The sequence below is a fragment of the Sus scrofa genome, chromosome 13 (assembly GCF_054392235.1).
Source record: "Sus scrofa isolate SSC_HxYL_T2T_F1_AM1 chromosome 13, Sscrofa_HxYL_maternal_Yorkshire_Landrace_v2.0, whole genome shotgun sequence".
Classification (NCBI taxonomy): Eukaryota; Metazoa; Chordata; class Mammalia; order Artiodactyla; family Suidae; genus Sus; species Sus scrofa.
In genome coordinates, this window is record NC_139395.1 from 53,797,589 (window position 1) to 53,818,032 (window position 20,444).

Here is a 20,444-nt window from a genome sequence, read left to right on the forward strand (position 1 = left end):
CCTCATGGTTCCTAGTCGAATTCATTAACCAGTAAGCCATGACGGGAACTCCACATTTCCCATCTTTATGACTAAAAATGTTCACTAGATATTTGAAAAATCACAAAAGAGTATAAGAAAAGTGTAAAAGTCATCCATAATCTCCCACCACACAGAAGTAACTGCTAATGTCTAACTGATACCCCTACAAGCCTTTGAACGTGCACATAATTTTCCTTCTTTTAAAATGTCTTATTAGAGAACAACACACATGCTCTAAAATGCGCCCCCCTTCTCTTTGCAACTCTGTCTTCCACTCTGCTTTGTGTCCTGCTTTTTTGCTTAACCTGCTACAGAAGGCATATTCTCTTCTGTGAATTCCACCCACTTCAAAAACAGCGTACATTTCAGTATTACTTCTTTAGAAAAGATGTTAATAATTAATAAAACTGAATTCCACTTCTAATGAAAATTCACTCTCAAAGCACTCAACATATGTTCTCTGGGTACAGAAGAGAACTTCAGAATGGGAAAAAAAACATTTTTAAACATCTGGTTTAACACCCACATTGAACAAACGAGGAAACTTGTAACAAGAGAGAGTGTGTGGGTGACTTGGAATGCCACCAGTGACTGGCCCAGGGTCAGGATAGAAAGCAACCTCAGACTGTCATTCCATCCTTGGCACAAATGACTAAATAAGTTCTGAATCAAAAGTATTCAGCCTGCAAAAATCTGGCTGAGACCGACCAGCTTCCCAATATAAAAAAGACAAGATCCCACTGTGCTTGTAAAGTTCAAGTATTTTCATTTATTGAGGTCTATTAATGAAAGAAAACCTTTGACTTAAATAGCTTTATGAAAAGATGCATGGACAAGAATCAATCATGGCTTTTCTTCCCTTTGTTCATTCCTAATACCAAAATCAGCACTCTGGGTTTCTGTAAATGCAATTATGTAAATATAAGTCTACGAATTAAGAAAATGTATTACAATCTCTTTAGGCATTACCTCCTTAGAGCCTGAAGAAGAAAAGGAGAAATGCAGCATCAAAGAAGGAAAGGAGATCTGGGAAAGCTGATTCTGACTGAAAGGCAAGACATTTTCTTTCTTCGTGTTAAATGGCAAGGAATAGAAAAACAAGATTTTTGTAGTTTAATACTTTTGGCGAAAACTTGGTCATTGGTTCTTAGCTATTTCAAACAGAACTAGTAACCAGTCAACCAAGCAATAACAGGAACTTCTTTGTGGGAGAAAGAAATTATCTTTTTCAATGGAAAACAATGACTAAGTTTTTTGCACAGCCTGGATCCAATTATTAGCAACTCTAAGGTTTTGGGTTCCGGTTACAAAAAAATTATGCCCAAATGACATTTGGCCAAAATGCAACCTAGCTTCAGATGCCTCAGGAGTCAAGTTGTGAATTAAAGTCTAATTAAATGCTGAAGAATTAAGAAAGAAAATAATGACCAAGAGACAGGCAGAGGCATGTAGGCCAAGTTCTAGTCCCATGAAGAAAACATTAAGGTACTTTTAAGTTTTACAGGTATAGATCCTCTTTCACAAAACCCCATATTAAATTAGAGATGCAAATACTTGTTTGCAGCTGACCGGAAAATTCTGAACTCTTGAATGTAATACAAGACCTACCAGAACCAAGAACATATATTAGAAATTAACTTTCTAACCTAAAGAAATATCCCTTACACATGTCTTTACTTAGCTGAATTAAGTATCATGGACTTGCAAATCTTTCATTAGCATCACAGCATTTACCCAGAACATGCACACCACGAATGTGGAATGTCTAAGTTTCCCATGTAAGTTCTCACCAGTTAGCTTGAAGTACCCATGTTAGCAATTGTGGACATGAACTTGACATACATATTTGTATCTTTTAATTGTCAATTGCATACATGACCTCAGAAATCCTGCTTTAGCAGTGATTATTCTAGAGGCCTCAATAACTTTCCCCAAGAGATGAATCAAACGTCAGGAGTCACTAAATATGAATCAAACTCCTTGTCAACATTTTTACTTATGAAGTATGGCTCAGAAGACTAAAATGCGCATAATTCTATATAATTACCTCTAGAGCATGAAAGCAGATGCTTGGGGGCAGGGTTCTATATACTTAATCAGAAAAAGCATCCCTACCTGCCATGACGAAACTATTCAGCCAGAAAAAGTCACGCTTCCTTGAAAGAAAGGGCTCCCAAAGTGCTTCGATTCCACTCCAGTTGGAATGACTTCTATTACTGAGGGCACACTAACAGCCAGCTCCTGAGATGAGTAGTTCTAAGTGTTACTTCATTTAAGCCTCAAAATGATGCCAAGAAGAAGCTAATCTTTATTTTACATGATGAGAAAACTAAAGTTTGGAGAAGCAAAGTCACCTGCCATAGTTGAGCTGATAAGTGGGCCTAGGTCAAAGATGGCCAACTAGAGACTCCTGGGCCCACTCTGTGTTTGTGAAAAAGTCTAAGTAAACGCCAATATTTAAAAGAAAAAATGTTCAAGAGTTTCCTGGTGGCACAGCAGGTTAAGGATCTGGCGTGGTCACAGCTGTGCCACAGGTTCAATCCCTGGCCTGGGAACTTGTGCATGCTGCAGGTGTAGCAAAAAAAGTTCATACCAAAAAAAAAAAAGCAAATTTCCCACTCTTCTTGGAAATCCATCTGGCTGGTTGTGCTCTAGGGGGATTTCTCAAGGCCACACCAAGCTGGAATAGAGAAGCTAGTGCTCCTTTAAGACTAGACATTGGCTACCTAGTTTGCCACAGCCCCTACCTCTCCCAAGCATCCTGCACCTTGATTCATTTGTTCCCTGCTGGGCCCTAAAGGCATCTGTGTTTTTCTTAAGGATGTGTCCTCAGGAAATCAGGGGAGGTCTCCATACACAGTTTCTCTGAACACTAAGCAGGACAAGTGACCCATTCAAGCTCCAAAATACTTGGGTGGTTTAATTGAGACTAAGGTGCTTTAGCTCTGTCGACAAACCTGAGCAAGTTCAGAAAATCCCTCAACTCCAGGACCTGCCATGTCCTTGATTAGCCACGACTGTGCAATAAGCTTGAGATCACGGAAAGGGCTCCATTCTTCAGCAGTCAAGCCATTTACTTACTGTCATATCTGAAGGTGATGTTGTGCAGCCCACTGTTTCTGCTGGCCGGCCCCACTCCCTGTGGGAAAACAGGAGAACATGAGGAAGAGTGAAGCCAATTTGCTTTTCCAGCACAGATCTCCACAGAGTCAAAGGACACACATGACCACAGATAGCCAGGGTCACGCCAGGGGCCGAGCAACCTCCCTGCCCTTTGTGTCCTCTGTCCCCCCAGGAAACTCCCTCCAGCTCAGGAGACTCCTAATAGCCAGGTCACAGGGACCAGGAACACTCAATTCCCCTAAAACAATAGGAGCAGGCTGTTCTGTGTTTGGGGGTTAAATAATAATTCATTAACAATAAAATTGGGAGAGAGAGACCATGAGCTGCCAGCTGGAGCCCTTCCAGTTGGATCCACTTTGAGCACTGATTGGTTATAAAACTCGCCTACCAGACACACTCGTCCAAAAGTCCTATTAAGTCACGACAGATAGGCAATTCCTCAAGTATACAGAAACAGGTTTTTCATTCCAAGACCAAGAATGAGTGTGGGAATAAGCTGTTACTTTTAATGAGAAAATTCTTCACTGCATCCATACCTATGCTTGGAGTATAGAGGGTGGGTCATAAAAGAAAAAGAAAAGACTTTAAAAGGTCTAACTCTAACTCTTAGGGATGTGGCCGTTAGCCATCTGCACTCTTAATAGCAGGGATAACAGCTCCACCAGACTTCCCACTTTAATTACAGCATCCACAGAGGGAGCCCCGGAATCCTCCTGCTGGCCCCGCCTTTTCCTGACCCACCACTTATCCACCATGGGAAAGAGCAGCTCAAGATCTCCTGACTCTGGTTTAACTGTTTCTGTAATAATCTGCAAATGTGCCATTCAGCGTTAATTGTAGAATTCTCCCCCAAAATGTTAATGCTGAAATGTTAAATGATGGGAAAACATTCAAACCACACAGCTAAAGTTTCCACCCAAAAAAGGGCATACTGGAGAAAACCATATGCTGGCAGTCTGGTATTTAATCGGCAATTGTTACACTGAGACACAATGTGCAAAACACTTCTGATGGAGCCCAGGGTCTCAGGCCACAACCCCAGCACATCCATATGCTACAGGCATGTTCACGCTGCTTATCCTGAAGCCAGGCACACCCACTGAAATTGTATCCTGAAGCACAGATAAACATGGACCTTGGGAAAGCACAGCTGTGCACAAAGGGATGGACACACATCATTCTATTTAAAGGGAGGAATAAGCAGTAAGAAAAAAAGCTAAATCAACATGGTGTACTAGCCCACAATCTACTGGGGGTTCTACTCCCCTCCTTCCTGATTCGCCTTCCTTCTCCAGCTTTCATCCTTCCATCCTCCTTTCCGCACATACACACTGAGTCCAGAATTCCTCACCTGAACTGAAACACTCTGGAAAGTGTTACTACCTTACTAAAATCCTAAATAACTCCATAACTCCTTAGGGATGAGGCCAGTCTGTGTAGCTAGAGGATGCCCAACTTACAAATGGCCACGACTAGAGTGACACAACAAGCAGGGGACCAGGAAGGAGGCAATACCCTCATAACCCCTTGGGAAAGCCCAAGCCAATCCAAGCCACAGCCTTTCCTCCCATATAAACTCCCAGAACAAAAATTCAGTGGCATAATGAGCCAAGCATTATGCTAGGCACAGTGGTGACCAAAACAGCCACTATCCCTGCCTTTGGGAGCCAAGGAGCTCATTCAAAGAAGAGTATCTGAGTGTGTGGATCACATGCAGGGCATATAGACAAATTTCAAATCACTCCTTGGCCCTCCAATAACTCTCAGTGTAGATGGCATACAAGGACTAGGTAGTGAGGGTGAAAGGGCCAGCCATAAATAAGCACACGGTGTATGAAATGCCACTGACAGTACTTGAATAAGGATAAAACAAGTACAAGGACAACATGTACCAAAAGTTTAAAAGAGGGAAGGATAACTGGGCTAGAATGGAGAGGAAAGGGGTGCATCAGAGGAGGGCAACAAAAATGCAATCCAGGGGCCAAGGTCAGTACCTTAATCCTTCACCCTCTAGCTAGGACCAAGGGCAAACCACTTCAGCCACTGGGTCTGAGTCTCCTCAACTTTTCATTAAAAGATAATCTGCAGGACTTTCCTCTGAGAAGGGAGCCTGAAGAGGACCACATGAAGCCATTCAGAGGAAGAACTTTTCAAAAAGGAACTGCATTCCGTTTAACAGCAGTCTCCGAAGCACATAGGAGTCTCATGACCAATCACTTTACTTGTAAGACTGTGTCAGCTTGTCATTTTGTTCTATTTCTCCTTATATTTCTATTGCACTATGCTTTTTAACAGATATTCATTGGGCACTTGCCATGAATGCATTGTGGAAAGAAGCCCAAGACAGTGAGAGATGCTGTATCCTGCGTACAAGAACCTACATCCTCCAAATAAGGTCTTTGGATGTATATGGAGCTGCTCAGAGGCAGGCCCAGTGAACTGGCCTCAAAAGACAGTTCGGCTTGCCTGTGGTATCCATTCTCCAATGACTGAGCATCCCGTCTGCCTTCATCCAAGCCCTAAAGGGCTGGGCACTCAACCATGAAACAGAGCTGGGTCCTAACTTTATGGGGCTCAGTGCACCAAAGTAATCTCCTAATGTGCTCGTCTGCCCTCATTCCTCAGTCCTGGGCCTCCTAGAGCATTCTTGATGTGGTCCCTGCCAAGCTTCTCAAGCCCTCCCCTCCCAGCCTTTCGGAATGCCTTTCCATGGCCTTGGGGCCTGCTCTACCTCAGTCTGGCACCTCTCGCACAGTGTTGCCTGACACATTAGCCTGCCTGCACACTCACTTGATGCGAGCACAGTGATCATCCCCACAATTTGACTGGCATGGCAATTCTGTGGATGTAGATACAAAATGGTAATCCCAATTCCACAGAACACCAGAGACCAAAAGACCCTGTGACCATCCAAGGCTGCTCTTGGAGCTTGGAAATAAGAGGCACCATCATGGACACCGGCACTGTAAAAACCTTTCACTCTTGGAAGTTGTCAAGTGCACAGCCTCAGACAGATGCGCCATGAAGGTGGTCCTCAGATAACACCCAAATAATGCTTCAGGAGTTCCTGTTGTGGCTCAGCGGTAACAACCGATTAGTATCTTTGAGGACTCAGGTTCGATCCCTGGCCCTGCTCAGTGGGTTAAGGATCCGGCATTGCCACAGATGCAGCTCATATCCTACATTGCTGTGGCTGTGGCGTAGGCCTGCTGCTGCAGCTCTGATTTGACCCCTAGCCTGGGAGCTTCCATATGCCATAGGTACGGCCCTAAAAAGACAAAAAAGTAAAATAATGCTTCAGCTGTTCCAGAGTCCTCAGAAACCACCTGAGAAACAGTGTGCTGGAGCTGGCCCACAGAGCACTGGTGTTCTTTACACTTTGTGGTAGACAGAAAAACAAACCTCCCCCCAAACATGTCCACATCACAATCCCAGAAACTGTGAATATGTTATTTTACATAACAAAGGGGCTATGCAACTAAGTGGACCGATCTTGAGATGGGGAGAGTATTCTGAATTATATGAAGGTCAGCCATCAGAGGACATATGACAGTGGAAACAGAACACAGACAGAGAGTCAGGGAGATGGAGACAGGCTTTAATTTACTGATGCTACACTACTGATTTTGAAGATGGAGGAAGAAGGAGCTGATAGACTGAGAAATGCAATCAGCCTCTAGATGTTGGAAAAGGCAAGGAACGGATTCTCCCCTAGAGCATCCAGAAGGAGCCAACCCTACCAACATCTTGATATTAACCCCAAAAGATTCATTTTGTAATTCTATTGTCCAGAACTATAAGATATGTGGCAAAACTATAATTCAAAAAAATACATGCACCCCTATGTTCTTAGCAGCACTATTCACAACAGCCAAGACATGGAAACAACCTAAATTGTCCATCAACTGATGAATGGATTAAGAAGATGTGGTACATATCTACAAAGGAATACTACTCAGCCATAAAAAAGAATGAAATAATGCCATTTGCAGCAACATGGATGGAACTAGAGATTCTTATACTAAATGAAGTAAGTCAGAAAGAAAAAGACAAATACCATATGATATCACATATGTGGAATCTAAAATGTGGCACAAATGCATCTAACTACAATAACAGAAACAGACTCACAGACATAGAGAACAGACTTGCAGTTGCCAAGGCAGTGGGGGGAGGGGCTGGGAAGGACTAGGAATTTGGGGTTGGTAGATGTAAACTATTCCATTTAGAATGGATATGCAATGAGGTCATATAGTATAGCACAGGAAACTATATCCAATCTTTTAAGATAGATCATGATGGAAAATAATATTAAAAAAGAACATATATTTATATATATAATTGAGTCACTTTGCTATCCAAGACAAATTGGCACAACATTGTAAATCAACCATACTTCAATAAAATATAACTATAATAAATTTGTGCTGTTTTAAGCCACTACATTGGTGATAATTTTTTTATTACAGCAGAAATTGAAAGTTAATACACACTGACATAATTTCTGCTGCCATGTGGATGAAATGCATCTCAACATCACTCACACACACACACACACACACACACACACACACACACACACACACACGACTCGTGCTGTCCTTCTCTTTCCCACACCCAAAGCAGACTGATCACTTGTCACTGCACTCTTTCCCACCTCATTTTAAGTAGACATGGAACACTGATCTATCAGAGCTGCTGCTTTAGATTTTGCCATCCTAGATAGAGGTTCCTATGGGTTATGCTAGGGCTTATCTGGAGTAGAAGCGTGGTTAAAGAGAATGGGTTTGGGGTTGCCAGATGTGTGTTCAAATCTCTCCCTTTTCAGCTGTGTGACCTTGGGCAAGCTTCTAAACCTTTCTGAGCCTCATTTCCCAAAGCTATAAAGTGTGTGAATCAAGCTTCCTGGAGAAGATTGGTATGGGAACCATGTGAGAGGACTGATAGATATCAGGTGCTCTGCACTGTGTCTGGCACATATTGAAATGGTTATTTCACAGGCAGTAATGGTTATGTCACCATTCCTGGGAAGATTCCTGCCCTAACCAACACAGTGAGAGTTGTGCTCCAATGGGGATATGAGAGGTAGAAAGGGAATGCTCACAGGAAGTGGCATCTCCAGGTGTGATCTGCTTCCAGCATCCAGATCTTGGGGCTACTGGGGGAGAAGAAGCAGCTGTGCAGGTCAGGGCAAGATGACAGAAGGCACCAACTAGTAGACCAAGGGCTATGTGCTGCCTTTGGTCTGGTGGGAACTGGGCCGCCCAGTGACTACAGCTCTGTAAAGTGCTTGGTTGAACCAGATGGGGAGAAACTCAAGGCAAAGCAAACCAAGGCAGTGCCCAAAGTCCTGGGCCTGGCACACAGCCCTTGATTAAATACTAGTTTCTTTCAGAATGAAAAGATGCATAATTAAGCAGGTAATACATCCAGGGAACACAGGAGGGCCTAGCTTGCTGTGAAAGGGTGACATATGGGCTTAGAATCAGGACCCACCATAAGAGAACAGAGAAGGCAGCTTACGGAGCTGGTCACTGGCTTCTGAAGCCAGGGAACAATTCCAAGCTTTTACCTATTACCCCCATTTTGATATTTAATGGGCTGACAGTTAAGAATACTTGTTTGCAGCCTGTGACTTAAAAATGGCAATGCCGTGGCCTCAGGGTGTCACATTCTTAGTTAATTAACCACCCCCACTTGCTGTGCTAGGCAGCCTTTAATTTGTTCCAATAGATGCTACGGCAACAAGCCCCAGGTGCTGGGAGCTGTGAACACTGGATGGTTAGCAAGGAAGGAAGCAGCAAATGGAGACATAATGGAGAAAACATCTTTCACTCTGGAAGGGGGAGGGCAGGATCACCCTCAAGTGCTCTAAAGGAATAAAATTCAAAAGGTAAAACCCCACACCACCCTCCACCCATATGGCAGTGAAGAAAAGGCCAGGACACAAAGACAGCCATGGGGTGGGGTCCCACCCCAGCAGCCAGCCACCACCAGAGGAGCCATCAATTTCCTAAGGGGCCCTGTGAAGACACCAGCTTCCCAGAGCAATGTCTCCAATCCAGCTCCACAACAGCCTAATTGCCATTTTGAAAAAAATGCATTTTGAAAAAGGACTGTGCTAATTACAGTCAGCCCTTTCCCCTGGAAGGTAGGCCAAACTGTGAGGCCTACACAAGACTGCTTTCAGATCAATTAAGGAAACTTCAGAAAGTTAGTAGAGTTTTAGTGAACTGAGTTTGGGTAAAAATTTACATAAGTGCATTTGTCAGAAAGAACTGGGAAAAAAAAAAAAAGGTACACTGATCAGGTAACTGCTTGAAATTGTGGGCAACTCCAAGTTCCCACTTTCCATCACAATTTCTCCATCTTGAGTTTCCTACGTGTCAATGGTATTAAAAAACATAGCAGATAGGAGTTTCCGCTGTGGCGCAATGGGATTGGCAGCATCTTGGGAGCTCTGGAACACAGGTTCGATCCCCAGCCTGGCATGGTGGGTTAAGGATCCGGTGTTGGTACAGCTGTGGCTCAGGTTGGAAATGAAGCTTGGATGTGATCCCTGGCCCAGGAATTCCATATGCCAAGCCCCCCTCCCCCAAAAAAAGATAGCAGAGAGCTTGGTGGTGAGGCTTAAAATGCACAAGGGCACTGATGTTTTTGCCTATGACCACGAACATCAAGAGGGCAAGGGGCAGAACGTGGGGTCAATTTACATCATGCGGACTCAGATAGTTTCATAAATGAAGGCAGATCCAACTACATTCAAACCTTAAAAAAAAAAAAAAAAAAAGAGCAAAGGCCAAGAAGCCCCAGGTGATGTAAGCCGAGGAGAATGCTGGCAAACCCAAAACACAAGGCAAATAACTCGCAAAGCCAGCTTGGACCCAGATCTACCTATTCAAGATATTCACTCTTCATTCCTGGGAACTGTTCTCTCTCAATCTAGAAGCAACCAACTTCATACATGACGGGTGCCAGCCGGCTGAATGCTTTGGGAAGGTGAGATCGTGGGTGTCTGTTGGGGAGCACACGAGCTCCAGGGGAGTGCCGGTGTGTTCGCACCAGCAATTACCACGTCGGCCCGAAAAGACCCAGAGATCTTAAGCTAATTAGAGAGATTTGCTTGAGGAGGTAGGAAATCACTACTCCAAAGCATCGCCTGTGCACCAGACCAAAGCCGTAATCATGATTCATCTCTGACATGTTGCTAATCATCACACACATGTTCCTAATTTCACGCTCCCCAAAGGAAAGCTGAAGGGACAATTGTTTCTGAGCTCTAACACGGAGCCAACCTATGCCAAGTTACCATGTGTCCTTCTTATCAAAATGAAAGCTCTAGTTTTCATCTAAGTCTTTTCACTGTTTCACCCCTCCTCCACCCCCACCCTCTAAGGAAATCCATTCACTAAAGGCAAAGATGTGGTAGGGCGTTTATACGAGTCGTTTCTCAGTAATTTTCCTTTTCTTTTTTTAAATTGAGATATAACTGACACAGTACACTGTGTAAGTTTTAAGGTGTACAATGCATTGATTGGGTACATTTATGTATTACAATGTGATAGCAACTTTTCTAAACGGTGGTGACCTAAATAGAATTTAATACATTTTAATATACCCTTGCCTGCTGCAGACTTTGATTTTCTGATTGCTTTGCCACTGGAACATGCACATGCAGTTAAAGCCCAGATATCCAAACACACAAACACACACTAACTTTCTCTGTGTTTAAAAACGAAACAAGGCTCTGTAGATGCCTTGATGTGCACAAAGCAAAAGCCCAAGTATTTTTTCCAATGAGTCTGTTAAGGATCTGGGCTGTGTGTTCTCTCATGGCTGATACTTGCAAAAATAGACAGGATTGTTCCATTTTTCCAATTCTCAAAACGTTAAAAGCAAGCTATAAAACATGCTTCTGGATGGAGAGCCAGGCCTTTCCCCTCTGCTGCACACACCACTCCCATCCACGCAAATGAGAACCGCATGTTAAAGACCTGGCATCTTTAAGGTAACAGTCAACTCATCTGCAGTTTCAAAAGCACACACAGACAACTCACACACACAGATTAAATTGTTTTTCTGTAAATACTGGGTATGAAGAGGAAGCAAACAACCAAACCACCTGAGCGTAGACCCAAGCAACTCAGCTACTGGCTCGCTCTCACTTTACTATGAAAGGCAGTTACAAAGACTTTGCTCCTGAAGCCGAGAAAGTAGAGGGCAAAACAGTGATTAGACAATAGAGGAAAACTTAAAGCTATAAACATGATTGTTATGCCTAAGCTCAGAGGAAATGTTCAGATCAAAATAAAACTACTAATAAAAAGCCTTAGGACCACACAGAGAGCGTGCACTGAATTGTGCTGACTTCAAATACTGTTTCCGAGGCCCAGGGATGGAGTCTCCAAATACTGTATCACATCTGGAATTCTGCTTTTATAGCACAAATGCCTGCAGAAATGGGGGATTGTGATGTTGCCATAGGGACCCAGCCTCCTCCAGCCAGGCAGGTCCCCAGCATGCCCCACACATGTGCTTCCTTCAAGGTGGATTTCACATTTTGGAAATTATGGAAGGCTGCCCTTTTGGGTTTTAGTGCTAATCGAAACATCACAGGCTACGCTATAAAGCAAGGCGACCCCTTCTGTCAGCCTATTATTTCTGTCTACATGGTGGTATTGGACAGAAAAATCTCCTTAAAATAACGGAAGGAAGCAGCAAGTCAACATTAGACCCCTTTTCAAAAGTTACTTGTGGCTTTCCCCTCTTCCCAGCCTTCAAGCATCTTTTTAAAATGCTTCTGTCTCTGGCTGCAAAAATCCAGCTCAGTCAACCAGTGCTCAGGGCTGCCTCTCATTGCTGCCATTGGGGGAGATCAGGCTCAGGCTCTGGCTCCCAGGCTGCTTGGCCACGGCCGGAAATGAGCCATCCCGGCAGTGCTACTGCCAAGGCAAGGGGACTTTACTTTTAATTGTTGATGAACCCCTTGCTGTTAAGGGGAAAGAGTTTCAAGAACCCCTTGGAGAATCCTGTGAGAAACACTCCTCATCTGATTTCCCCCAGAAACATTTCTTACACATTTTCAGGGCATCACCAGAGCTCCTGGGGAGGCCACTGAGCGCTTTACAGGTCCTGGTCCAAAGCCACGTTTAGACACAAAGAATCCAGAGACTCCACTTAGAAATGAGGGGGTGTATCTTGGCTTCCCGCTTCCCTGGGATGCAACCCCTCCAACCATACACACACACACACACAAAACCCTCCTTGGGTGCTGGCAGTACCTTCCCTCCCTCCTCATCCTGCCATAGTCCTTACCTCCCTAGGACCCCAACTGCCTCAAAACAGTGGTAAAGACCCTCATCTCTCTTTTCCCTAGGAGCATTCTCCTATTAGTTTCAATAAGAATGTTCCAAGTCAAGGTATCAGTGAACCTTCTAATACATATCTACTTTTTTTTTTTTTTTTTTTGGCAAACTCTGGTCTTTCTCAGAGTTCCTGGGGGAGGGGAAGGGAATCAGCCCACCCAGAGATTAAGCAATAGTCACCAAGCCCCTTGGGCAGATTGAGGAAACTCAGGCCTCCTAGTTCTCAGCCTTGTGACCTCCTGATTGAAGCAGTTCCATCTATCTCCTAGATATTAGATACGACGTCCCCAATTGTCCCTGAGATGCAGCAAGGGAGAGGGAGAGGGGGAGAGAGAGGGACAGAGGGAGGGAGAGAGAGAGAGAAAGCACCCTGCCACAGAGGGAAGAAAAAAAAGCACCAGGAACGCAGCAGCGCAGCTCCAGGTGTTAACACTTAGCGCATCCTGCCCAGCCCCCTCCAGCTTGAGGCCGGCCGCCGGGGAGCCGGACACAGCAATTAGGCCCTTCCCGGGCTGGGCGCCTTTGTCCCCTTGCTAACATCATTAGTGTCTGACTTCCTGTGCACAACGGGGGCCTCCCGGGGGGCAATCGCCGGCTGACCGGGGCAGGGCATTAGACTTCCTTTGTCAAAGACCCTCAAATGTTAACAAGCTTGTGAACAAGCTTCTCCTCCGCCCCCCACCTCAGCCACTCCTCCGGCCCACCAAACACCCTGGGACACTTCTCTGCCTTCTCGATTCTCCCAACTTGGGGGAATCTGAGTTCCTTGAGAGCAATATCAAGTCTCCCTGTCGATTTCCTAGAGCCAGTCCCCATGCCAGGCACATTTGCTGAGTACCTGCTGGTTACCACCATCCTATCACTTGTCCTGCATTAATGAGACTGAAAATGACCAAACATGACGATGCTCAGACAACATGAGTACTGGGCCGTATCACCCAGCCCAGTGCCCCTCTAGGCACAGGTACCCAGTTCAAGTGTGCTCATGAGCTAATGTTCTAGATGGTTTCAAGCTGCATGTTGGATAATATCCTTAGGCTTTCAAACACTGATCAGATCTGAAAATGGGGATAGTGTGAGTTGTCATACAGCTGCAAGCCGAACCACTAAAAACCTCTCATTTATTTATTTATTTTGCTTTTCTCAGGGCATATGGAGGTTCCCAAGCCAGGGATCAAATTGGAGCTGTAGCCGCAGGCCTACACCACAGCCACAGCAAAGCCAGATCCAAGACGCATCTTCAACCTACACCCACAGCTCACGGCAATGCCGGATCCTTAACCCACTGAGCAAGGCCAGGGATCGAACCTGCGTCCTCATGGATGCTAGTCAGATTCGTTAACCACTGAGCTACGACAGGAACTCCAAAACCTCTCATTTATTTATCCCTCATCCTTCTCAACAAAGGGTCCCAGCTTTTTATTTGGGGACACAGATGTCTTGGAGAATTTGGTGAGAGCTGTGGCACACATGTATGCATGCAAATAAGTTGGCACACAGAACTTCAGGCTTCTGGACTCCTGAAATTCACCCAGGCTCTCACTTCCCTGCCTTTATCAATAGTTTCACACCAGGTCTACAGGAGTGGTTCAGTGACCCAAGGGAAACTCTGGCACTTAAAAAACAAAATCCAAATAGGGGAGGGAGGTGGCTGGAAATAAGAACTCAGTTTTAGGAGTTCCCGTTGTGGCTCAGTGGTTAACGAATCCGACTAGGAATCATGAGGTTGTGGTTTCGATCCCTGGCCTTGCTCAGTGGGTTAAAGGATCTGGCGTTGCCGTGAGCTGTGGTGTAGGTCACAGATGTGGCTCGGATCCCGCGTTGCTGTGGCTGTGGCGTAGGCCGGTGGCTATAGCTCTGATTAGACCCCTAGCCTGGGAACCTCCATATGCTGCAGGAGTGGCCCTAGAAAAGGCAAAAAGACCAAAAAAAAAAACCCACAAAAAAACAAAGTAGGAACATAAAAGGCAACAACCATTTCTGCTGTGGAGCACATGAGCCCATTAAGAGAGGCTCTATCACTTTTTAGATCACAGGTGACAACAGTACGTCTAGAGTCAAGTCAGTTTCACTGAATCAAGTAAAAAACAAAAAACAAACTACAGTGTAGTTAATTCTTATTTCTTTTTTTTTTTTTCCTTTGCTGAATGGGAAGCAACATATTCCCAGTGTCCAGAGGATGGAGAGAACAGCTGAATTTCTACTCCTCCTCAACTGTTTCTTCCAGTCTGTGGTGTTTGCTGCCAGCACACAAAATTAGGTTAGGTTTGGGGTTCATTCTTAAATATTTGTTCAAGAAACACTATGAAGGATAATCTAAAACTCCAGTTTTCCAAAATGAATAATCTATGACTTTGACTTCTGCTTCAGACAGCACAACGTACTCAAGCTTCAAAAATTAGATGCTGGTAACAGCAAAAAGACACTATTACTTCCATGGTGCTAAGTCCCTCACAAGTTTATTTTGATGAGCCCTACTAGTTTCAAAGAGTAAATCATTTCACCACTGGTTCTGATGGTTACCTTTGCCAAACTAATTTTTAAGTTGGGCAATCGGAAGGATATACTCAAACACTAACAATTCCTGCAACTTTAAGTCTCCCTACTTCTTGGATGGAAGCCAGCACTCTGCCCTTAAACTATTAGCAATAAATCCAGAAGACTCTCTTTCCCAATTTCCCAGTGATACCACATGGAATTTCCATTAAAGCACTCACTTGCAAACACACACACAATGACATACCAATTAAATCATTGTGTGATTTAGGCCAGGAAATAATTGTGTTTGCCAAAAAAACTATTCATCTTTGTTTTCATTTCCTTGAACAGCTAAAATGTCATTCTAAAAAGGAGGGCAAAGAACAATGTAAAAATGAAGTATCAATGTCTTGGCCAATTTCAGATTTAGATAAATGTTCCTTGTGGGTGAAGGAGGCAGTACAGAGTTTTCAGGAATGAGGAGGGAACTACCTCTCCAAGGACTCCTGACATAAATTGCTAGAGAGAAGTAAATTAGCAAATTCCTAGGAGGCAGACAAGGCAAATGGAACACCGGGTAAGAGCACGCTTCCTTCCCAACCAAGTGGCCCTGGTGGTGGATTCCCACTCCTTCCACAGGGCTGAGGCAAGCAAATGGCACACATAGCCCCTTCCTCCTTGACCTGTCAACAGGAAGAAAGTGATACACCTTGTCCCCTTCACTAGCCTTCCCATGGAGAAGTGTTTACAAAAGCAAAACAACATGGTGGAAATAAATTAGAAGGCTGTAACATTTGATCATGAAGTTAGGGTGAAAGTCTTCCCAGAAAAAAATTAAAGCAGTGATTAGGTATTTTTAAGAAAACAGAATAAAAAGAGGGAGGTCTTAAGATCCTGGCTAAAATGATTTCAAACTGAGGAGTTCCTGTTGTGGCGCAGTGGTAAACGAATCCAACTAGGAACCATGAGGTTTCGGGTTCAATCCCAGGCCTCGCTCAGTGGGTTAAGGATCTGGTGTTGCCATGAGCTGTGGTGTAGGTTGCAGACATGGCTCGGATCCCGCGTTGCTGTGGCTGTGGTCTAGGCCGGGGGCTACAGCTCCAATTAGACCCCTAGCCTGGGAACCTCCATATGCCGTGGGTGCTGGGTGCAGCCCTAAAAGGACAGGACAAAAAAAAAAATTCTCAAATTGAGAATGAAGAGGTAGGTGGACAGAAGGCCAAGCTATCAGGCTTTGTTGGGGCACAGAGATAGGGTGGTCATAGGAGCACTGAGGAGGCAGCTCCACAAGGGCACAGCTGGCCCAGGGCGAGGTGGGCAGGAGGTTGGGACAGGTACCAATTCACGGCTGTCACCTCCACTACTGCACCTGGGGTGGAATACTGAGGGGTTCTCAAAGAGAGAACCCTAATGTTGGGTTTCCAAGTTTCTGGGAAAATCATGGGCTTTTCTTTTAAAGAGACTTTATTATTTTTGTAAATATTACAAGTTCAAGGCAAAGGAAATCTAAGTACTCAGAAGAATATGAAAATTCTCTCTAGACAACATGACTGTAAGGTACTTCAAAACTGTTCAGAGACTAGATCTTAAACGTTCTCACTACAAAAAAAGAAATGATAATTATATGACATGATAGAGGTGTCAGTTAAAGCTACTGTTAGTCAGACTACAATGTAAATGTATCAAATCGACCTTAAATGTACAGTTATAAATCAATTATATCTCAATAAAAAGAAAAGCGTTCATAAACCTCTTCCCCTCCCCATCATTTTGAAGACTCTTCCAGATGATCTCTGTTGAATGTATCACATGGATTCTGACTCAGATATAAGTTAGATGCTAATATTTGTTGTAATAACCTCTACCAGCTAATGCAGTTCCTTTTGGGAGAGCTATGTGGGACCAATGCGATAAATAGCAGAAGATTCTATAAGGCAGTGAGAATTAGGGCCACTGGGCCAAATTCATTCCGAGGATCCAGCCAGCTCTAATGAGCCATCATTTCCATTATTAAAAAGTAGCACAGCAGGCCCTTTGCACCTGTTCTAAAGCCAGTTGTGTATGTAGAAAAGGCAACAGGGCAGATGCACGGAGAAAGCAACGCACACGCACTGATACTCCAGTAGGATGCCTGCTGATGTGGGTATCCCAGATGCTGCTCTTCAGGGTAGCCAAATTACTATGATTTATCCTGTATGTTTAAATAAAAATTACATAAATTTAGGGGATTTTAGATTAGTTGGCTGGTCTCATGTGAACTGTAAAATTAAAAGGGAAACTCTGGCAAATCCAGGAACCAGCTGACAGCATCTTGTCCTGCACGGTAATCATACTACAGCCGCGTGGAAACCTTGGAGAGCCAGCTATTCAGAGATGGGGTGGCTGGCAGAACACCAGTGTGGGTAGATTCCACAGAGCAAGCTGAGGAGATAAAATAATACACTAACTGGAGTTCCCATCATGGCTCAGTGGTAACACAACTAGTATCCATGAGGACTCTGGTTCGATCCCTGGCCTCGCTCAGTGGGTTAAGGATCTGGCGTTGCCATGGGCTGTGGTGTAGGTCGCAGATGTGGCTTGGATCCCACATTGCTATGGCTGTGGTGTGTAGGCTGGCAGCTCCAATTCAACCCCTAGCCTGGGAACCTCCATTTGCCTCAGGGGCAGCCCTAAAAAGATATAGTAATAATAATAATTCACTAATAAAAACTGTAAACTCTATCTTATGATTTGAATCATGACATATGTGTAAGCCTTAAGGAGAAAGAATGATTTCTGCCTCAAAAACTTAGCTCATGCCCCAGAATTCATTGGCAGATGTCTCCAGGGCTAAGGTGCTTTACAGTGGGAAGGTAATTTTGAGTGATAGAGAATAAGGCCCCTTTATGAGTTCACAATTTGTTTCCAAAAACAAAGGTGAAAGACATGAAATTAGAGTTAATAATGTTCGAATGCGCTAAACTATTCAAGTGAGCTCCAAGTACTAGGAGCCCAGGGAAAAGGAAGTGAACAGAGGAAGGCTCCCAGAGACCAGAGAAGTGTCTTCACCCAGGAGTCACGTCTCTGGCTGGACCCCAGGGCATGTCAAGCTTTGGGGTGGGTGGGGTGGGATGAAGACCCTTTCAAGCAGATGCAGACACAGGAGCATGTGGGCACATGGTAAACATTCAGCAGAGAGCCCTTAGTCCTCAGGAATGATGTGGAGCCTCCCTCACCAGCCAGAAAGGACACTCTAGCTATCTGGAGTAACTGACCCAACCCCCTCATCCCTTTCTTTCACCCATGACTGGCCTGAAAGGATGGGCGCCACGGGGATTGACAAGGGGACTGAGTTTCAAATGTGGTGCATCTTGGAGTTCGTTCAGCAAGACCTAAACAGAGTTGTCTTTATAGATGTGAGCACAGCCTGATGTGGCTGGGGCTGGCAGGAGTGCAGCAGGGTCTCTGATCTAGGCCATGGTGGCAGTGGGCTAGGCTAGGGGTGGAGAAGAACAAAGAAATAGGCAGTAAAACAGTAGCTTCAAAAGATGAACCAAAAGGACCAGAGGGTTGAGTCAAAGGGATGAGTCAGATCCCAGGGCCTGCAGACCAGAGGTGCCATTGATAAAAGAGAAAGGATTAGAGCTGGGGGTCTCGTTATACTCACATCCTCTTACTTCCAAAACGGGCCTGACTCCCTGCCCCTAATGCAGAGGGAAAGCGCTTAAGGAGGAAGGGGAGTCTGGACCACCAAACATGTCTAATTTTCACCTATCTTCCCTCAATGATGAAAAATGTCACTAATTTTTGGAATGAGTGCCAGAGATGCCCAAAGTGAGTCTGCATCACCATCTCTCTAATCTTAACCAGTCACTCCCTCCCGCCTTGATTTTCCTGTACACACTTAGGACAAAGCGTGCCATGCTCACAGGTGGATTCCACTAAAATACTAAAGACAGGAAGAAGACTCAGAAATAAAGACCCTTTGAACCCTATTACATTGTTGGTGGGAATGCAAATTGGTGCAGCCACTGTAGAAAACAGTACAGAGGTTCCTCAAAAAAAAAAAAAAAAAAAAAAGTTACCACATGATCCAGCAACTCCACTTCTTAGCATTTATCTGGATAAAACTATAGTTCAAAAAGATACATGTAGCCCTTTGTTCATAAAAGCACTACTTTGGGGGGAGGGGGGCAGGGACCATATCCACAGCATGCCTAAGTTACTAGGCCAGGGATCAGACATGCACCACAGCATACCTGAGCCACAGCAGTAATAATGCCAGATCCTTAACCCATCAGGCCACCCAGGGAACTCCAAAGCACTATTCACAATAGCAAGATGTGGAAACAACCTCAATGCCCATTAACAAATGAATGGATAAAGAAGTTATGGTGTGTGTACACACACACAATGGAATACCACTCAGCCATAAAAAGAATGAAATAATGCCATTTGCAGCAATATAGATAGACCTAGAGATTATCATACTAAGTGAAATAAATCAGAAAGAGAAAAACAAATACCATATGATATCACTTATATGTGGAATCTAAAATATGACACAAATGAACTTATCTACAAAACAAAAACAGACTCACAGACTTAGAGAACAGACTTGTCGTTGCCAAGGCAAGGGGGTAGGGGAGGGAAAGATGGGAATTTGAGATTAGCAGATGCAAACTATTATATATAGAAAGGATAAACAAGTAGGTCCTACTGTATAGCACAGGAAACTACATTCAATATCCTGTAATAAACCATAATGGAAAAGAGTATGAAAAACAATGTATATATAACTGAATGACTTTGCTGTACAGCAGAAGTTAACACAACATTGTAAATCAACTATATTTCAATAAAAGAAAGAAAGGCCCTGTGTTAGCTTTTAACAATTCTTCATCAAAATTCCTAGGAGTTCCTGCTGTGGTGCAGTGGGTTTAGGAGCTGGTATTGTTACAGCTGTGGCTTGGATTTGAACCCTGGCCTGGAAACTTCCATACACCATTGGTGCAGTCATTAAAAAATATACAACCTTGACACAAATGGTCAGACACTGTGTGACTCCTCTTACATAAGGTACCTGTCAGTCAAATTCAGACAGTCAAATAAGGGGGTTGCCAGAGCTGGAGGAGGGGGAATGGGTTTAGACTTTCAATTTAGGAAGAAAAAATTCTGGAGATGATAGTGGTGATGCAAAACAATGTGAATGTATTTAATACCTCTAAACTAAACATTTTAAAATGATTAAAATGGTAAATTTTATGCTATGTGTGTTTCACTACAATTTTTTTTAAAAAGGAAGGAGCTGCTGTGGTGCAGGTTTGATTGCTGGCCCAGGAACTTCCACATGCTGCAGGCGGGGCCAAAAAATAAAAATAGGAGTTCTCACTGTAGTGCAGTGGGTTAAGGATCTGGTGTTGTCTCTACGGCGGCACTGGTTCAACCACCGGACCAGCACAATGGGTTAAGTGTTAG

General features: G+C 44.1%; 1 protein-coding gene across 1 annotated transcript in view; it reads right to left on the reverse strand.

Moving 5' to 3' along the window:
- Positions 1–20,444, reverse strand: part of IL17RD (interleukin 17 receptor D) — a 67,599-nt gene that overhangs the window by 20,372 nt on the left and 26,783 nt on the right. Inside the window, exon 2 of the mRNA XM_021068996.2 lies at positions 3,103–3,160. Coding sequence (XP_020924655.1) covers positions 3,103–3,160 — 58 coding nt within the window. The remainder of the gene's footprint in view (positions 1–3,102; positions 3,161–20,444) is intronic.